Consider the following 21,214-nt stretch of genomic DNA (forward strand, 5'->3'; position numbering starts at 1 on the left):
TGAGTGATTTACAGTCTCGCAAAAGAAAGAACGCAAGAAGAATAGGAAATACAGTAAATATTTTCAAATTTGGACAGCTGTGCGCACACTGCATATACTGATAGCTTCTCAGGGACTTTACATTAACAGCAAAAAGAGTCTTAACAAATCCTAGCTAAAATTTGCTTGCAGAAGACAATGGCTTCTGTAGCAAAAGGAATTCATCCCTCCAGAAATCCTGTCAACAGGATGTCTGAGCACAGAAGAGACATGTATAGGAGGAAATTTGGTGCGCTGATTTAACTGGTTAAATAAGCATTTTGGATCCCTCGAGCCATAATCAAGCAATATTCCCATCAAAATAAAATTAGAAGAAAAAAAGGTGATAAATTCTGAAAAAAATATTCCCAGCAACTGCTTTCAAGAACAGAAGCTTTCACATTTCTCCTAATTAAGCTATCTGCACACCGAACATTTACAGTATTAAGACTGAAAGAAATGTCAAGAAACTCTCTTCAAAACAGCTATCAATGCTGATTTTGAATCATAACAAGACAAAGTGAATGAAAAGAGATTATTTACTGGTTGAAATATTTCCTCTGTGGTGATTCATCAGTTAGCAATCAGTGTTATGGGCCACAGATCTAGCTTGGCTGCCAAAATAATGTGTGTGCTTTCTCTATCTCACACAAAGCCTTTTACTCCAGTGGGAAAAAATGATGCAAAACCTTGCTGCTCCCCTCTTCTCTGCTTCTGTCTGCCCTTAACATACCACAAGTCACAGGACCTGCGGTTGTTCTGAAGCGACACCACAACTGTGTGGTTAGCAGCATCAAGTCACGTGGATTAAAAAAGCCTCTACACACAGGGAAAAAAAAAAAAGAAAAAACAGTGTTTAAGCCTGGATTATTTTAATGATCCAGAGTTCAGTGTGGCTTTGCTCACCTGCATCAGTACAAGAAAGAGGACATGCCTAATGCTCTCTGAGATGCCCTGGGGTCTCCAGTACAGCCACTCAAGACTGGTGGGTGTGATGTGGGGTCTAATGGACCTGCATCTTTGTGGGATGGCAGCTGGAGGCCAGGCAGAATACTCCTGTGGTCTAAGATGGCACTGAACACACCTTTCTTTAGGAAAGCTGATATTATTCAAGAGAAGACTTCCTGGAGAATGCCTCAGCCCAGCTGACCGGTTCCCTAAGCTCCACTGACTATGGTAGGAACACAGATTTCCGGCACATGCTTTTCTATGAAGGCTTCTTCATTTTGAACTGAATCCCACTTCTTCCCTTCTTTGATACAAAGATGAATTTCCTTAATTTTCTGAGACCTAAAACAGGACAAGACACTGTGTCCTTTAAGAAAATGGTTAATACCAGAAACAAATTTACATGCCCAGTGATTTATTGCTGAATACCTTCTGCTTGAGAGCAGGAGAGAGAGGGAGACTCAACTACTGCTACTCAGAAGATACTGACCTCAGTATCTGTGCTACAGGTAGATCTAGATCAACACAAAATATAAGAGAAAACAGTAAAATGAAAAAAAAGCCTAACAATAGTCTGTGCTGCTTGCTGTCAAACCACAGCTGCAGGAATTTTGAAATAACAGCGTGACTAAGAAGCTAACTGTGATTTCCCAAAGGATAAAGTGTTGTCTGCTAAAGTAAGTAATAGATTAGAGCTCTTACTTTCGGAATACATACAAGTGCATATTCCTCTACATCTATCAGTGGAAAATACCTAATGAAATAAAACCATGCAAGTTTTCTGCTAAGAGTAGGAGTCATACGGATGATATTTGAGGTAGATGAACTCCTGTTACACAGGTTTCCTCCAGTCCAGACATGGCAATATGACTATGCAGTGAGAAACACCACGATTTACAGCTACTTAGCAGTACTCACCTGCATTTCATACTTCAGGGTCATGTGGAAGCACCAAGATCCCAATCCCACAGCTGAAAACGAACCAAAATCATGGTTATAATACAAGACTATGTAGAAAAATTTCAGGCGAATTAAATTAAATACACAAAATTTACTGGGGAAAAAAAAATAAACCATCAGCATCCCACTTCAGGGACACAAATCCAATTTTCCTTGGCTGCCTACTTTATGTCATCAGTGATATACTTGGACTTTTGGGGGTATGGAGGAGGTTTCCCTGTCTTCTACAAACAGGCGTGATCTCACTTGAGAGTAGGAGTGGAGGGAACCAAGAATGAATGGAGTATTTTTATTCTACCTCTTTTTTTTAGTACATTAAGATTTATTTGCCTCAAACCTTCTCTAATGGAAAGCATCATTCGCACGCAGTAGTCCTGAAAGTCTGTGATATTTCTTCTTATTGTACAGTTTTAAAAAGGTACATTTTACAAGCAGCTTTTGGTCAGCGATAGAGGCAAAACCGAATTGTTATTAGAACTCAGAGAATCAGAAATTCGGCGTACACAAACAAAACACATGCAGTATGGTTTCATTTTGTGAAATGAGATCACCATTTCCAAGATTTCTTCTTGGAAACTCAACCTTCTATACGATGCATTTTTTCTGAAGTACTTTCAACTCTGAATTTATCTGGAAATTAATTTATGCGATGTATGCTTGGCCTATAGAGACTTGTTTTTTTTTTCAGTTAGATGAAGACAGTGTGTCTTGGAAGTTAGATTTCATTATTTAGAGCAAAGCTGGTAGAGTATTTAATGTATCCTTCATTACTTTGAAATGTGAACAATTAAGCACTCTCATTAAGCACTAGCTCGTTTCTATTTTTGCAGGAGTAAGTACATTAACTTGATGTCTTGTCTTCCTTCAAGAAATTAGGCTTTACCTTGGACTAGTTTCAGCAAAAGCCAAGTATTTCCCACTCAGTCCTTGATGGCTGGGCAGTGCTGCTGTGCTCTGCTGCAAGATTATCACCTCCTTTTCCACGCACAACACCTAGGCTTCACCGATGCATAAACAGATCACGAGCCAACAAACAGTGCAGTTTGTAAAGGATTCCCCAGACAGCTGATTGACATGTCTGGAGATGTTCCTTCAGATGCTTTTAGACTAGAATTGTGATTATATGTACTCGACCAAAGCATATAATTTATAAAAAAAAAAAGCATATAAAACACAAAAATATTTCCAAACAATAAGCAATGTTTGTTTTCACCTTCATTAAGGTTTTAATGAGAAAGTCTCCTAGCTGTATTTCTACGTAAACACAATGGATTACGACCATTATTCACTCTGAAGAAAAAACACATGAAGATCATCAGTAAAACAGCACCACCCATTACATTACCCTGGCCGTCACTGTGATTTCAGTATCTTCTTGATACAAACCCTCACAATTTATAACAACGATAACGTTCAAATATGGACAAAATCATTGCAACTCCAAGAAACTGAGATTCATTTTAAATTACCAAAACATCTTGTTAGGTTTCTTTTGTTTCCGTTGTCACTTTTTAATGCTATTGGGGATATAAATCTCAACAATCTGTTGCTGAACACACTCCTCCCCTTCCTGCGACATGATTAGCAGCAGTTATTTCTGGCTTGTTTTTCCTCTCCACTCTTTGTAAAAATCGAGAACGCTGCAGATATTAGTGTTTCAGGTCATTAATCCTGGGACTACAAATAATTTCTATAAATTGTTAATCAAAAAACTGCTGCGTCTGTGTCCTGATCACACCGAGTTCCTTCTTCAATTACGAAAGTTTGCTATGCACTGGAGAACTATGCATAAAATAGTTATCTAAAACAAGAAAAGTTTAAAGGGAATCATCACAAGGCCATTCTTAAAATAAAAACCTCTACTGGAGATGGCTGTAATTCTGCTCACAGCTGTCTTGATGGAGCATTAACAACACCTCCTCCAACCCTGCTGCAACTGGGCACAGCAGCATCTTTACGAAGAGATGGTTTAAATGATGCCTGAAGAATGAAATGTGGTTCTTCACTTACCCGTTTATACCTGCTTACTGCAAAATAATGTATAAAAGCTAAAGTTGAATGAGCTAAGAACCAAGTTTCTGATTTTCTACCTCTGGCTTATCTGCTGGCTTAACACAGAACTCTGCAAAGAGCTCATGAATCTGGTCAAAATTTAAATAAAATAAAAAAAATAAAATGCTTTAAGAGATGATGAACCCCAGTGTACACTGAAGCAGGTGATGCTCTGCCTCACCGACACTACCATGCAACTTCTAAGCTTCAGCAGAAGGCAACTAACGTCTAGAACTGCACACACCACTGAGTTGCTGTTTCGTGGCTTAATGTATCAGAGTTCAGTGCTGAAACTTTTCAGAAGCGAAGGGAGGAAACACCTATAACACGCCAAGTACTGCAAGTAAATCTTTACTTCTGATACGCTCAGAGCCCATCACCTCTATCTGTGAGGCTTAGAGCAAACTTACAAGGGGCTTGACATGTATTTCTCTCCAATAAATACTGGTTTATTACTTAAGCCTGGATGTCTTTGTGTGCAGCTTCTACGTGCAGATCTACTGGAATGCAGCTATCTGCAGACATACTTTTTATCACATAATAACTTCAGGATCAAGGCATTTCTAGGGAATATTGGCTTCACAAAGCCACTGTTGCCATGAGATGTTCTACCAGTTTTGTAACTTTCACAATACAAGTGATCACGATCACAGCAATTACATCGGTTTTCAATAGAAGCAGCTTCCCCATATAGCCACTGACGAGCTGAGCAACAGATTTGTTCCTTATCTGGTAAGCAGAATTTACCGTTTTTTATCTCCTTTTATTTCCTTTTGGAAAGGAGCTCAACTCACCAAAAACTTCCTAGCAATTGGGAAGGTTAACACCATCTGAAGCAACCATTTTGTCTGTAGCTGCTGTAACTCATGGATACTGCACGTCACTCAGCATTTATACATCGATGAACCACTCCAGTTACAGGGGATATACAGAAATATATACATATTTATTCTACTGTCCTCAAAACACCGAGATTTCAAGGCAATATCCATACTAGAAATAATTACGCCTGAGATCAAACTCCAGATACGTACCACGTAAACTCTCAGGATTTGAATCTGAGAGTGACCTTAATAAATTTGAAGTTTTCAATAGCTTGAGGAAGAATTAGAGGTGTCACAATCAACTGTAATTCATTTTTGATATAAGGCTGTCCATCAGCATTCAGAATTTATCACGAGCCTAAGCCTTTATAGAAAAATCAGTTTGTTAGGATTTCATAGATGTGAATTTAAGCTGTACAGGTCCTATACAAGAACAGGGCAGGCTCCAGATACAAACACATTTATTTTGGTATCTAGACATGTATTAGATATCAAAAATACATATAACTGTCTGAATCTGGAGCTGAAACGAAAGATGAACAACAACATGCTGCACCATAAACAGCCAAAGAATGAAACAAGAAGAAAAAGCAGAGTTAAATGAATTATTTTTATTATTTTGCTTTCTACACTTAAAAATGGTTTCCCCTCCGCTGCCTAAGAGACTGAAGTGCCCCTGGTGACTCCCAAGGTACAGCTGGGATCTGGCCCCTTCCAACCAGCACCTTCCCCGAGCAGCTCCCGGGCACCATCCAGCAGCCAGAGGAGCCCTGCGCCTGTGCCCGACAGCGGATTTGTATGCGGTCACCTCGTCTGGGAAGCTAAAATGAACAGACACGGGCTGTTCCACGCTGCTTGGCTTCAGGTCTCAGGAATGCTCCTGAACATGTCTGATTTACAAACACCGACGTGGCCTGTGCACCTCCTCTTTGGCTCTTAGGTAACAATAAGGGAATTTATTTCAGGTCAAGGACTTCTAACAACTAATTTTGCAGATATATAATTTCAATGGAAATGAAGTTCGGAAGTAAATACAAATATACTTAAATTAAGACCCTCGTAGAATATAAACCGCTTGGGAACCACACAGGTAGAACCTGATAAAATGCCACAGCATCAAAAATCCCAAACATCTGCATGTTCTTTGAGGCAGCGACAGTCTGATTTGTTCTACCTGCTTCGTGAGATGCAAAATACTAAAGTAATTGCTTAATTCTTAAGCAATTCTTAAATGCTTAATTGCTTATTCTTAGTAATTTTAGCTTGATTATTTTCAACAGTTCTTCCAGGCTTAAAAATCTTATCCAGCTTCTGTTGAGTTCACTGACAATATGCCCTTTGAGCTGAAGTGCAGCAGAAACGAGGGCTGAGAACAGCGTGCTGGATCTCAAAGAACTTGCTGAAAAGCACAACTCAGCCTTGGCACCAGCATGAACAAGGAATTTATTTAAACAGTTACTTAGAAATCCCCCCTCTAGTCCTGCCAACTTGGGATCTTAGCACGCACGTGAAATGAACAGTGCCCTCCTAATTCAACAGACGCTCGGTTCAAAGAGGAAAATTGTAGGGTATGAAGCGAAGCACTGCGTGATAAAACACAAAGGAGCTGACAATCATCTAAATGTCTGGATGCATCCAAATGAAACAACTGATTTGGATCACAACAACGTCTAGAAACAACACTTCTTATGTTCTCAAATGCCAACAGATGGAATTGCAGCGTCCGCTTTGACAGCCGTCTTAACTTCTTGTAAAATCTCAGTAATCACTCAAAGTTGTTAAAGCCTAACTAAAGTGCCCACCTCCATCTTCATAGCAGAATCATGGAAGAATTTCTGCTTTAACAGAACAACCCACTGGTGTTATTACCTAGCTGGAAGCTCTCCTCTGTGGTCTTTTAATGAAGCATGGTTCCTGAAGTGAAATCAGCAGTTTTGTGCTAAATTCACTGTTCCTTTATGGATTCGGTCTATTTCTTTGTTACAAATTACTTACACAGAGTGAAATCTGTTAATAAATGAAATTGTTGTAAGGAAAAAGTATTCTCTTGCACTTACAAAAATATATTTCTGTACACTTACCCTATCCTCACTCATTCCCATGCAAAGAATGCTAACGGTCTTGGCATGTTTCAACTATATTTAAAATTCTATTTATCTACTCATTTGCTGCTTTATTCGATAGTAAAACGCATGTTAAGAGGTTTGTGATTCCAAACCATCCTGCTCCTGTTTTTCACCGAGAAACGATAAAGCTGCCGACATTCCTTTACATTTTTCAACTGCTGTAAAACAGCCCTGCATTGCCAATACCGAAGTGGAGACAAAACAGAAGAGAAACGTTTTGGAGAGCGACCTGCAATGTTAGGTCCCAACACAAGACATGAAAGTCAAACCACATGAGCATTAACACTTCAGACAGTAGTCAAAGGCTTCTGCCCAGCCACAGAGGAGCAGAACTCATCTGGAGGTCAGGACTGCCCTGTAGCACCACTGCCAAGTCTGCAGGTTGAGCTCCCCTTCACAAACACCAGGAACAGTACAAAAACTGTTTAAAAATTATGTATCGTAAACAAAGACAGAATTTGTTTGCTGTTGACTAAAAACAGTCACATTAAATGGTACACAAGAAGCCCACTGAGGGCTGGAAATCCTTCTAGCAGTCTTGGTGTGACATCCTGATGTTCTGTTCAAATACTGGCATATTTTATCCATCATGAAGCATTACTGGCGGAGGCAGCCACAATTTATGGTGAATACTGAGACTAAAATGCATTTTTTTTTTCTCCATTTTTCAGTTTAGAAAGAATGGCAGTATAGGATACTTTGGTTCAAGAACAAGGGAAGAGCCAACTGCAGCAAGTGCTTAGTTTCATTCTCTGTCTTTTAAAAAGGAAACTGACCCTCAGAAATTCCTTCTACCAAACTATTTTATACTGGGACAAAAATGAATAACCATAAAACGCTTACAAATGGCTATTTGCAAAGTATTCAGAAACTACCGTGGCTGTACATTGCTGCTGCTTTTCTTTCACACGTATTAGCAAAGCTGAACTGGGTCTCCAAGAAATTGAAAAACCCTGAAGTTGTACCTAGCGTACGTTACAGCTTCACTGGCATCAAGAATATGTTTAGCATATGGGTGTCTGCTTTTCTGCAATGTTTTATCTAAATACATGGGTATGCCAGTCGTGGAAGTAACATTTACAGTAAACCAGTCTCTCACCACTGAGAAGACTGAGGAAAATTGCTTCCCCAGAGATGGGAGCTACAGCAAACACCAGAAATCCTGTGAACCACAAGTTCTGTGAAATCCATTTCTCGAGACCAACTGCCAAGTCTGAATCATCTTAAAACACCTCCTTTTCGCATAAGGAACGTGATTTTTAGTTGTATGATTGAGATTCTAAAGGGAGGTGTTTCTTTTCTGCATTTTGCCATCACAGAAAGAAGTTCACTGATGCCCCAATGTCACGTTGTTCTTCCACCCCAGCAAAGCTTCCTGAATACGACGGCAGTCAGGTTGGTGGGTGGTTTATGCCAAAGAACCGAACACAAATTACAACTCGTGAAAAAATGCTTTTCAAATTCCTCTAAGATCTTTCCCATTTATTGTATTACTTTCCCATAGAAGTATTAAAGCCCACACTGATACAGCATTAAACCATTTGAAAGCAGGACCACGTAACCTCTGTAAACCATCAAAGAGCACTGTGAGCAGAGATGCACTGAGCAGGACTTTAAGGGCAGAGAAGGACCACTTTAAAACCTCATTAAGTTATTTAGTGAACTCTTAACTTCATGCCCCTCCAACAAATGCCACTTCCCTGCAAACACAAACCTCAATTTTATTAAACCGTTAAAGTTTCCCACACGCAGTATTTGGATTCTAGTACTCGGTTTATTCACATTCGGATATTGTTCATTGCACATCTGGGCTCTCTTTATAATGAAAGAGCAAATTAAGTGTTACACATACCTGTAAGACACAAATAGGCAGCTAAATACCGTTTTTCAAGGCCATCTTTATAGGTCTGAATCGCACCATAGATTGGAGGTAGAATGAAAATCAGGTTACTCACTGTGTTCCCTGTAGGGCAGAAACAAAAAGCAGAGGTTTAGAACTGGGTTTAGAACTGGGTACTGGGCACTTTAAATAAACACAGCTACGTTCATTCGTTAAAGACTGCTCCTACAGTTTCCATCCAGAAAGCTACCCCTTTTTGAAACAGTCTTCTGCTTTCACACATAACACAGGGTTAAATTTTGGTACAACGTGGTTAACTATTTGAAGGCTAAATAGTTCTCTTTTGTCCTTTTACACGTTTGGAGAGCAATAAAAAACTAAATTAACTGAAAAGGTTGGCTTAGGTGGTGGTAGGGTTACCCTGATTGCATGGCACATGAATTAAAACCCAACTCCTTAAGGGCATGAAAGCCCCAAATACAGTTTTCTATGGTTTTTCTTCCCTTAGCTCTCTCCTCCACACTGCCTTCAGATGCTTTAAGGTCATGAAGTGACCCGTTCCTAAACAAAAGCCATTCAGGCTTTCCAGAGCACACAGAACAAACCTGACGTGAAGCTGCATCGCAGATCACGACGCAAGATCAAGGACTGCATGATAAGGACCAGCAAAAAGAAGCCCCTAACGCTCAGCATGGCAGGCAAGCACCAAAGCTCATCAGGAGCACCCGTACCAGGGGACAGGACAACGCTTCCAGCACTGGGAAAGATGAAGAAACCTTTCTTTCCTCTTGTCTTCTGTTTTCAGAACCACTCTCCCACTTCGACAGGTTTTCAAACTGTCGTGGCCATTGCAAAAGCGCAATGAAATAGCGAGAAATGCAAATGCATCAAAAGGAAATGTAAATTTCTCAGCAGAAGGGGTGCAGATTCAGCTTCCGAGCCCGACCACAAATCACAATTTTGAGAATTAAGGCTTTGTAACAGGAACGAGACGACATGCAACTTAGGCAAGAGCAGATATAGAAAAAGGCAGAACGCTGCTTACGTAAATTAAGCTGCAAATTTTCATGTGTCATCCGTTAAATATTTATAGTTAAAATTTTAACTCTGATTTCCAAATACCTCCATGTCAAGTGTGATGTATGATATGGAGAGGCCGAGAAAAATTATTTCTGCCTTTTGTGTTCAGCAGAAACTCCTGGAAGCATGTCACCATGTAAAACACAGAATGAGCATGAGCAGACCACGTCTGAGCACATCCAAGCACCTGCTTTTCAGATCTGCCCTCCAAGATCCATACCAGAGGAAAGCGATAACTGCCAGACTACGATCATAAAACCCCAAGGTATTACAGCACCTCTGGGAACAGAAATCCCTATTTTACAGGCTTACAGAAAATTCAAACCCCTGGCAAAAGTGGTTATTTCAGGACCCGTGGATAAGAAGTGCACCCAGTCAGCCTTAACAAGTTAGCTTTGTAGATTCAACAAATGAAATCCAAATCTCAGTTTGAGACGCTCTTCTTGACCAGATAAGCATCACATCCAAAAAGAACCTTTCTTTACTGATTTAACATCACCTCCTGCACAACCGCGAGCCTCACCAACTTATGACAACCACGCCAGAGATGTCACTCCTTCGGGCAACTCTGCAGAGAGGTTCCCCCACGTAACAGAAGCCCAGCTGAAATCAAACCAGCTCTGCGAATATGTTCAAGTTTGTACCAACCCAGAGGTTTTTCAAGCCTCGGGGGAAGCATTAACCTCTCGCAGCATTCCTGCAGTGATGCAATGGGCAGGGATTTGCTCTCTCCATAGGCCAGGCTTGGCAGAAAGCTGCTGCAATCCGGGGTCCGTCGCCGCCTCCTCCCACGAACCACGCAAAGACGTCACCTAACCTTAAAAACCGGAGCAAAGGCTACACCCAGACCGGGCGGCAAGTCTGCTGCTTTCTGGAGGAGCTCTCAAACGCATCCATTTCACGGAGACCTTAGCAGACATTACATAAACATCATTGTTTAAGGTCGTTTTATTATGCAACGGGCAAAAAGCTGGCAAAAACCCAAACCTGCGAGCGCTGAACAAAAGAAATCCCGCGCTGTTTGTCCCCGGGTGGGAAGGCACGTGACAGCCACGGAAATCTGCAGCAGGCTAACAAGCCTAAATGGACGAAGGAACGCAGTGAAGAGATGCCTCTGTAGGAAAGCGAAGGTCTCAACACTTCCTACAAAGCTGTAATTACGTTAAATTACGGGAAATTTATGAGCATTTAATCTAGGAGCATCTTTCTGGGAGAGGAAATACTGCAGGCCTAATGCAGCTGTAAATTCCTGCCGCTCCTTCTTGACGCTTTCTGGCCCGCATTATTCAGTACGTTTACAGCACGGATTAGGCATGCCTATTTGCAAAACATTTATTGAAAACCGTGCTTTTTTTTTTTTTTTAAATAAAGGAAATGGGGGTGGGGGAACAATGAATGAAGTAGTTGGGCATGCTGCTAGTAAAATTACTTCTTTCAAGAACAAAAATTACAAGGCCTGTGTTAAACCTGAGAGCCCTAGGAGTGCAGATTTCATAGAAGTCCTGCTAGTCTTTGCAGGATTATCCTCACAGAATAGCTCAAATTAAAAGGGATTTCTCTTATTTTTTTAACTAATTCCATCAAAAACGGCAGTGAGACGTGTCCAGAGACTAGCAACCAATACCAAGAAAGAAGGAAAAGGAGACACAAGTAACTGCCGCCCTATTACTCTGAAGTTAATTAGAAACAAGGACATGAAACAAGCTTTGAAGGAAATAGATATGGAAGTTGAAAATGGGGAAAAAAAAGCTGATAAAAAAAACTGATCTTTTTGTTTTTCATCTGATTTTCTTTATAAAAACTACAAAGGCAGCAAACTTCTTTGGAAAAATCAGAGATTGGAGAACGTGTAACTAAGACATGACACAGAAAATATACAAAATAATTAAGGAGATCACTGGTTATGCCTGTAAGAAATTCAATATATCAGGAATTATGTGACTGCACATGGAGGGGCCTTGGGTTTAATCCTGTACTGAATTCTTACATTTCGTACTCGATTCCTCAGATAACTGGACCAGTACTTGAAATATCGTGACTGAGACCACGCCTTGCCATATGAACGTGAATCCTTATTCCAAACATAGGATTAATTTACTTGAAGAGGCAGAAAAGAGAACAAAGACTGTATGGTGACAACCATAAGCCATCACCGGAAGGCACCTAAAATTTAGGCCACCTAAAAGGCACCCCCAAATTTATTTCCAGGATAGGCAGGGAAACAGTAAAGTCTTCACACAAGCCAGTAGTGGAATACAATGTTCTGTGTTCATCACTAAATGGAAAAGCGCATCAGTTGCATTACTCAGCTGCGAGGGTAAGGTGGGAACCTACAGTATGGGAAGGGACAAAAATGGTTTAGCTCACCTAGCCCAACAAAGAAAGGCTGGAGGGAATGAAACCGTGCTCCGCAAACACACCGTGGGTAAATGCCAAGGATCCACGGGAGCTGTTTGAACTAAAGGAATACTGACAAAGGGATAAATAAACTTACCTTAAATAAATGCATAGTCGAGCCGTATCTGTGTTTCACACATCTGCACACTGTGATACCAACACAACAGCAAAGACTACCAAGCTTTTTGTTTTGTTTTACTATGCATGTTCATTCAATCATCCTCAGGTCTTAAAAATATATATACACAGTATCATAAACACACAAAGATCTGTACAAAGACTGAAATCACATCACAGACGAAAATTATAAGCAAAAACTTGGAGAGGAAATAGTATTTACAGGCTAACATGGGCACAATATATTACTTACTCTTATCCTAAAAGCTTCACAGAGCTGGAGTACACGAATTTGAAGGACCCTACTTTCACAACCTCTCTCTTTTCCCCCAATATGTAGTTACTTCTCCATTAGAAAGTCCTTTCTGCAATAAATTTGGATGAGAAGTCAAAAGGATAAAGCAAGCTACGTTGTAAATATGTCAAGTGATAACACAACACGGTGATAAAGAAAATACCTTGCAGGATGTAGAAGCATCAGGAGCACAGCACATGGAGCTAGGATACAGGAGATGCTTTCAGTGAAGGAGGAAAAGGGGTATTTAAAAGAAGCAGCAAAAATTATCACCTTCTGCTTTGGACAAGGTGAGCGATGTGGCTTACAGGGTTAAGAGACCGTAGTGACCCCAGCCCCTTGTGACCCCCCGTACCTTGCTGGTGGGGCAACACCAGGAGCTGAAGGTCCTTGGCTCTGTGCGAGCACTGCTCTGTGATAGCCAAATGTCGGTGTGTTTCAGTGTTATTCTCATCCTAAATCCCAAGCGCAGCACTGCATGAACCCTTACAGAGAAAATTACCTTGATCCCAGCTAAAACCACGACGGAGATCCTTCCTCCAGTTAAGTTTTACAAACTGGCATTGACCTTTTCAAACGTTCAAGTGTTTTCAGTCTCTTGCTCACTCTCACACTTTGGACTCCTGTAGGGTTTCTGCAAGACCCAAAACCCAACAGAAATAACTGTTACCTCCAGACAGCAAAGAATTATTTTTTTCCAGTTTAAAAAGCTGACTATTTATTAAAAGCTCATTTAAGATCAGGTCTAACAAACACGATATTCATTACTGCCTACCCTTACGAACAACTGCAGCTCACGGTGAAACACAAGAACGAGCGGGGGCTGCTAATTTCTAAAATATACACACCTAAGCTCCTATAAAGTCAAAGTGTTCCCTTGTAATTATAAATGAAACAAGATTTTGAGGCTGATAAAGTCTGTTCCATTGCACGTGTGTCACAGTGCACTGCACAGTCAGTTTTAGGGCACTACCTGGGTCCTGGAGCTTTCCCTTTTTCCATCCCCGTATGAAAAAACAAAACTGATGTTAACAAAGAGAGCCTGTCAGATGGCCTCATGACACATGCAGAACTTGGATCATCCTTCTAGCTGCTTTCAGATGCAAGTTCTCTCTCACAGCTCGTGTTTCTGGCATCATCTCTAGCAGCTCTGGTGCAAATTGAAGGGTTTACCAGCTGTAAAGAGCTTGGGAAGCAACACGCTGGTGTGGGCACGTAGGTGACCACCTACCGTGGGAATACCTTCTCTTAAAGAGGACTCTTCTCGTGGAAGGATGTCTAGGGATACGAAAGCAAATAGGAGCACACTTAGTATCAGCATAAGAACAGCACAAGAAGAACAGTCCTGGTGCCCAGAGCACCAGGCACGGGGAAACAGCAAAAGACAGAAAGGTTTTTGGAAATGAGATTCAAATCTTCACCTCCACCAGCCTTTTTTTTTAATATCTTCCTCTTCAAAGGCCACAATAACCGCACTTTGGAGGGTCAGGAAATGAAAACTCCTGTCTCCATTTGATATTTCTAAAGGACCTCGAGGGGAGAAAGACGAGTCATCCCGATGGGAATTTTGCCAGTAGGTGATTACCGAGCTCCCTGCTGGCTGACGCGCATGCGAGATCGATGTCCGCACACCTACCTTTAAAAGAGAGAAAGAGAAGCGGGGAATGCTTTTAAGTGATGAGATCTGATTCTTACCTCCTGCAATTCCTCCAGTCTCCTTTACCAAATGCTAAACAAGCCTTGATTTCGTTTACCTGGCCGTTAACTGAAGTTGCAGCTTGCAATGATTCTGCTGCAACTTGTGTTAGCCAGCACATCTCGAACAACAAAATGAGAGAAAAAAAAACACCCGAGGAAACAAACAGCGAGGCAATTACTGAACCTTATAAGCTACGTATGAAAACTTACTGAAGAACCATAAAAACAGGTACAGATAAATAACAATTCAAACTAATGGGTTATTAGAGAGACGGTATGTCCCTAAGTATTTAAAAAAAATAGAAATCTAAAGATCAATTTTTGCATAAATCATCAGAATTGTAACATTAAGCTCCACAGGAAGACAAAACACGATAGGAAAATGTGATAGCGTAAGCACATTACAAAAGAATATTGCATTAACCCAGCCCTGTATAGACCTTCGCAATATGAAACCCATCTTGGCATACCATTGGGAGAAAATACAGGAGGGACGAGCCAGAGGGCTTCAGGTAAGAGCAACACAGAGCTCTACAAAGGAAAAGAAAGATTTGGAGGAAAAAAAAAAAAAACAGCTACCTCAATGCTGGCCAGGCAGCAGCTACAAGCAAGTGACACAGAAGTCAACAGATTTACAGGGTGCAAGGACTGAAAAAAAAAATATTTGCATTTCTAATAAAGAGCCTTTTGATTAGCATTTACAGACTACACCAAGGAAAAGGGAAATTCAGGCGGAACACCCAGAAGCTAAGCTTATTTAGAAACCAAGTTTCCGCCCCAAAAGAAGCCACGAGTCCTAGAACAGTTTCAAACGAGCCTGGACAATACGCTACAAGATTGTAGATAGATGTAGATGAAGTCCCGGAGTTGGACTCGATGATCCTTGTGGGTCCCTTCCAACTCGGGAGATCCTCTGATTCTGTGAATGCAGCACCTGGGACCTGTGCTTTGAGATCTCCGAGGCTGCTTCGTCCTTGGTGGGTCTCCATTTCTCCACGATACGTGGATGTAGGCTGGCATCCTTCCGGACAAAACGTGCCCAGGTAAAGCATTTCAGTGATTTAGTGGAGCGGGGAGGAGCAATGAGGTAATTTTAGGGGGAAAAAAGATGATTAGTTATTAACAACGCAATTTGATTTTTATTCCCTGTGCTCATTTCCGAGCGGCTCCAACATGCTGCGTCAAGCAACACGTCCTGATTTACAGCCTTCCACGCCTCGTGTTCCAGAACTCACCCCCTTGGCATTCGTCTGGCCCCTTCAGCCAATATTTTTGCAGACGTTTTTACCCCGATTACAGCATTTCGTGTTACATTTGTGTTCTTCACAACAATCAAAGCGCGGAAGGTAATTAGGAGAAAAAGCTCTCAACACCCCTGACTAACGACGCACGCACGAGAACGCTCAGTTCAAACCTGTAAAGCGTGGGTGGATTTTCTAATGCACAAGCCTCTCTTTGGTATGCACGTCTTACAAAAGCACTTGTTATTAAACTGCTTCTGGATCGCCCTGGGTTACAATTAAGCTATCCTTTGCTTTCCCCTCACCTCTCTGCAAAGTGCTTCGCTGCCGTGTAGTGCAGACAGCAGAAAATTAGAGCCTACCAGGAGGCTGGACTGGCACCGACCTTGCTTCTCATGGACGTTACACTAAAAATAAAACAACTGCATGCAAGTTAACGCTACACAAAAGGAACTCTTACAACTCCATGCATTTCTTCACCAGAACGCAGTATCTGTGCAATCCCGTAAGTACAACATTCGAGTTCAGAACGTAGATTTCAACTCAAACGTTGAAACATTCATTGCTGGGCTAAGAAGATTTTGTTTTTCCCTCTCAAGTCTAAAACAGATCCATCACCTATTTAGTTTCTGTTACTGCAATGTCTGAGCCACTCCAGCCTCCTGTGTGCTTATCCTCAACAGCCCTGCAAGAGCGATTTGGGTTAAAAGAGGGTGTCTGAGTCCCAAGGAAACCTGCACAAAACCAAAGCCAGGACTTCAAACACCAAAATGTTTCTCTGACCACTAGACCATCCTCACCTGCCACAATAAAAGTGACTTAACCACACCACCTCTTGTACATTAAGTTTTAGAGTGAAGAGTCTGCAAGAGTAAGGACTATACTTTCCAGAAACAACGTTTTTATGACCAGTTCTTACTTCTTCAGTCCTCCTTCTACTGGAATTTTATTGCAAAATGAAGGAAAAGTGTCTGATAACCAAGAGCTTGGAAGGGTGATTCTTCTGAGGAAGGATGATTGACTTTTCTTTTTTCAAGGGGTTTGCTTGAAGCCCTTCATGATACGAGTCCAAGATCTGCACGAGATGTTCCTTCTGTTCCTCAGAAGAGGGTCAATAACAGCTTTGGAGGGCAGATGACAAAACGTGGGGGACCAACTGTGAAGTCTAACAGAAAATTAGGAATGCAACTGCAAGGAGAATGTTCTGAGCTGTAGAATAAAGACAGCTACACAAGCTAAATCAGAAGGGCCACGCTTCTCACTTCCAAAGCCCAGCTCTGCTAATTGTCCTACTACGGCTGTAACGATGTCTATGCCACCTAGGCCTGTCAAAAGTACAGGGTATTCTGAAGATCTAATAAGTGTTTTGGGGGTTTTGAAGGGACCATTTCACTAAATGTAACAGTATTTGAGAAAGTAACGAGAGCACCAGAAGCTACCCTTGGCTATCTTTTGAGTTTGCAAGAAGAAACCTGGACATACAGGGTGATACACACCTCCTTTACACTATATTTCATTTCCAATCCAAGATATCCACAGTTAACTAGACTACAAGAAATAAATTTGCATCACTATTAGCTGATGTGCCATCCTGTCACCTCTGAATGTTGCTTTCCTGGAACATGGGAAGCCTCGTGGAAAAGAACGCAGCATTTCCCTGAGAAACGTGCACCTGAGACGACAGCAAGCAGACCAATTAGGCTGAAGTACACCTGGAAGGATTTTGCCAGTAAATTTGAAGTTAAAACAGTCGACATAGGCACATCATTTGAAAAAAAAAAAATCAATCTACAAAGCGCACCAAAAGCAAGTGCTTACAGCTGGAAAACGCAATCAAAGTCAGAAGCGATTAGGCTGAGATGATGTAAAGTTAGAGCATTACATGCAATAAGCTCCTTGCTCAAGGGCAGATTTGCTGCTACTACAGCCTTGACTGGGAAACAAAACGTCTCTTAAATGTTATTTTAAGCCAGGCTGCTGATGTCAAACTGGAAGGAAACAACCAAGAAGGGCAGGCTTGCTCTTGAGCCGGTGCTAAAACCGAAGCGACCAACACGACGTTACAGGTATCATCTGTGGCATTTCCAGGCTTGATTCCCTCCTCTTCACCTTTCTCCTCCTGTGCTGGTGTCAGCCTCCCGGCTCCATGTTCAGCGTCTGCACCAGTTCCTCCAAGCCTGGGGCTCTGCCCGGAGCAGAAAGCACAGCTTTCGGCAACTGTCATCTGTCTGTCCTCACCCAGACAACGCCTTGAGGTACCGTAGCTGCTCCCTGAACGGTGGGTGGCAGAGAGTAACTCGTATTAGTGCTCTTTTCCAGCCAGTTGTAGCTTTAATTTAAGCAGCCTTGCTTCAAAATCCAAATCCTCTTGCTTTCCTTCCTTTCTTCCTATCGCTGCGGATTTCCCCTGGGTGCTCAGCATGACTGAAGTCGCCCCTGCTGATGATTCACGCAATTCTTCTGCGTTTTGCCCCAGATGGATGGTGGAAAATTAAAAAGAAAATGGTAGGTGACAAAGGTAAAAACGGAGCACACCGAGATGATGAAACCAGCGCACAGCAGCCTTCACAGCACCGGTTGGTGGCATCCCCTCTCCTGCCGCTAAACTAGGCGAATTCTCATCTCTAAGTTAAATTTTCACAGGGCTGCCTTAAATTAAAAATCCCAGCACTTACCACAAAGTATGATTTAAAACAAAAAGGCAAAAAGGGATCAGATCTCAGAAATGACTTCAACTCCCCTTCTTCATGCCTAAATACCCAACTTTCTCTCTTTTACACATGCACTCCTCTTCTTTGAGCCACCTCTGAAGCCTGCATCACCTTTCCCCATCAATGCAACAACCTAGCAAGGACTTTCAGCTGTACCTAACTCACTAACCCAAGACCTGAGCTACTTCTAATCCCATCTCTCTTTTTCCACTGTCCAGCTGTCATTTCAAGACAACTTCCAGGTTCTCGCTTGAAAAATGAAAAGAATAAAAAACCAGCAGCTGCCTATTAGCCCTCAGACATCAGCAAAAGCTATTTATCTATGTGCAAATGAAGCTTCTCCACATGGGCAGCAAGATCCAAGTTCAGATCTTTAAGAATCTCACGATCTAACCCAAATATAGGAAGAGGTACACAACGCACTGAAGGTTCAAGCTTTAGGCAACCCTCTTTTTAACTTTACCAGCTCCAGTTCATACCCGGGGTGGTGAGCGTTCAGGCCCACAAAAGTTTTGGTGCATACGGATATGAAACAGTTGAAAACTAAACACAAAATGAACGAAATTCCCAGCACAAATGGCAGCCTGAAGACTGGCAGAGGAAGCTTTCAGAAGGCAGAAGAAAATAGAAATTAATACGAGTCATATGGAAACCAGCAAGGAAAACTTTAAAGACAAGAAAAAGGATTGAGTTTAAAGAAGTTTAAAGGCAAGAAAAAGAATCCCTTGGAATGGGATATGTTTAAGAAAAGGAACTAGGAAACATTCCTCTACAGCCTACAACAGAGAAAGAGGGAAGACAAGAAAAGTTAAATTGGGACGGACTCAGTTTTAGCATTCAAATACCGTGCTGATGTTGGACATCGTGCTGAAGACAACGATAAAACTTGGGCCTTGACAGATTTAACAGCCACCAAGTCCCAAATGCCTGCGAGAAAAACAACGGCGCTACCGCAGATCACAAAGCCGTAGCAGCTTGTTGAAGTGAAGGAAAACAACATCTGCTGTATGATTTCACTAGCCCGGCGCACTTCTCTGACACTTCCCAAGGCATCTACACGACTCAATGGAGCTGATTCTTCTCAGCGACTCCACTCACCAGCTGGAAAGAGGGACAAGTGACACAAATCAGAGAATCTCAGCTGGTTTTCACTCTGCTGCTTCCCCGGAAAACCAGGAATTTTCACCTTACAGCAGCTAGCTGCAGCTTTATGATGATGGCATCCAACGGCATCCAGCTGCAGCAGCCAGACCTGCAGGTACCAGGGGCTGCGAACAGCAGCGCTTTGCTTTTGTTCTCTTTTTGAGCTTCTGATAATAAATTCAGAGTTTAAAGGAAAGCATTTTGCTTCTCCAGACTGCTTATGCACGCACTGGTCAACGCACTGCGTGGTTTTTGTTCTCTCTGCTTGCATCGGTCATTTCCACAGCTGCAAAAAGGACTTGAGGGGAAAAAAAAAAAGGAAAAAAAAGAGAAAAGATAAAGACATCAGCTTGCGCTCACAAGCGAAATATCATCTAGAACAACTCTGTACATACACCTGTAAGATTTAACACCTGAAGAGCCTGCGGGTAGCCTCAGTGCTGCAGCTTGGGGCCAGCACCAGAGCTGGCAGCCGCCAGCAGGGCTCCAAGAAAGCCAGACTTGCAGATTGTATTTCTCAACGACGAGTAATTCTTCAGGTATCCCTGGGTTTCTTCCCAGCGAGGTCAAAACACCAGCTGGAAGGGACCACAGCGGCGTGCTTTGCAGCTGGGAAGCTGCCCTCCACCTAACCACTCAGATGGCACAGACTTGGGAGGATGGAGAAACCCAACGAACAAGTGACAGGTCTAATACCATGGGCAGAAATACTCTGTCCTGAGATCATCAGAGCTCCAGGCTATGCTAACCGTGCTGCAACAGCCCTACAGGCTCCTCCTTTGATCGACTTCTGTATCTGAGTCCTGGATCCTGCCCAGCTGAAAGCCCTTCTCCACCTGGAATTAGCAATTACCGAAAATCCAGCCTACAGGGCAGCAGCATCACCCCCAGCACCTTGGTTTTTCTCTAATTCTGCCTTCCTGCCTAAAGCAGAGCGAGCCGTGCCCCCTCCTCAAAGCCAAACGTCAAAAATCTATAACTCGTGAGTCATTAGTTTGAGTCAAGTCTCAAACTAATGGCCTGGACCTTGCCCAGCTGCGCCAGCTCACGCTCCTGTCTTCCTCCCCGGCTCCTCTGGGTTGCAAGGAGAACGAGGACAATGTTTCTTGGACTAGGTCGCAGGGGAAAATACCCTCTCCGCCACAGAGACCACTGGAGATCCTTCAAGAGACACACACCACGCATACGTCATTGCTGGGTCACCCCAAGGACACCGGATTCTGGAAATAAACCCAAAGGAACCGAGGAACCAGCAAAACCAATAAAAACAGGAGAAAAGAATAAAATAAACTAACACCCCAGGACACAGCTGGGGAACAGATTCCCCGCCGGACATTAATCTCCATTCCGAAATCAAGTTTGGAATTTCCCTCGGGAAAGCTCTGCAACGGTTGAGTCACCAGTTGCTGGAAAGGCGAAGAGCTGGAGAGGACCCCGCGGAGGTTGGGGGGCACACAGGGTGCTTCTCCCAGCGAGAACGAGAGACAGAGGGGTTGCTCCTGCCCCTCAAGCTGCAGGCACGCTGAACTCCTGCTCTGCCAGGGATCTGTGGCCCTTAGAGCCAAGCAGAGAGCGGTCCTGCAGGGACTGACTGTGCCAGTCGCTGGGAAAACATCAGATCTTCAGCCACTGATCGCTGTGGGCATGCGGAATGCTTCCTCAGAGGAACTAAGTTAATAATAAAAAAAATAGTTAGCCTGGTCAGCCACTGTAGATTTTTGAGCTAGCATAGGGAACCTGAGTATTTCGCATGTACATTTTCAA

The 21,214-nt window shown here is 42.5% G+C and overlaps 1 protein-coding gene across 1 annotated transcript in view; it reads right to left on the minus strand.

Annotated features, from left to right (window-relative positions):
• ACER3 (alkaline ceramidase 3) overlaps positions 1 to 21,214 on the minus strand; it is a 54,680-nt gene that overhangs the window by 26,872 nt on the left and 6,594 nt on the right. Inside the window, exons 2-3 of the mRNA XM_040544508.1 lie at positions 8,781 to 8,891; positions 1,885 to 1,937 (exon numbers count right to left, since the gene is read on the minus strand). Coding sequence (XP_040400442.1) covers positions 1,885 to 1,937; positions 8,781 to 8,891 — 164 coding nt within the window. The remainder of the gene's footprint in view (positions 1 to 1,884; positions 1,938 to 8,780; positions 8,892 to 21,214) is intronic.

The sequence above is a fragment of the Cygnus olor genome, chromosome 1 (genome assembly GCF_009769625.2).
Source record: "Cygnus olor isolate bCygOlo1 chromosome 1, bCygOlo1.pri.v2, whole genome shotgun sequence".
Classification (NCBI taxonomy): Eukaryota; Metazoa; Chordata; class Aves; order Anseriformes; family Anatidae; genus Cygnus; species Cygnus olor.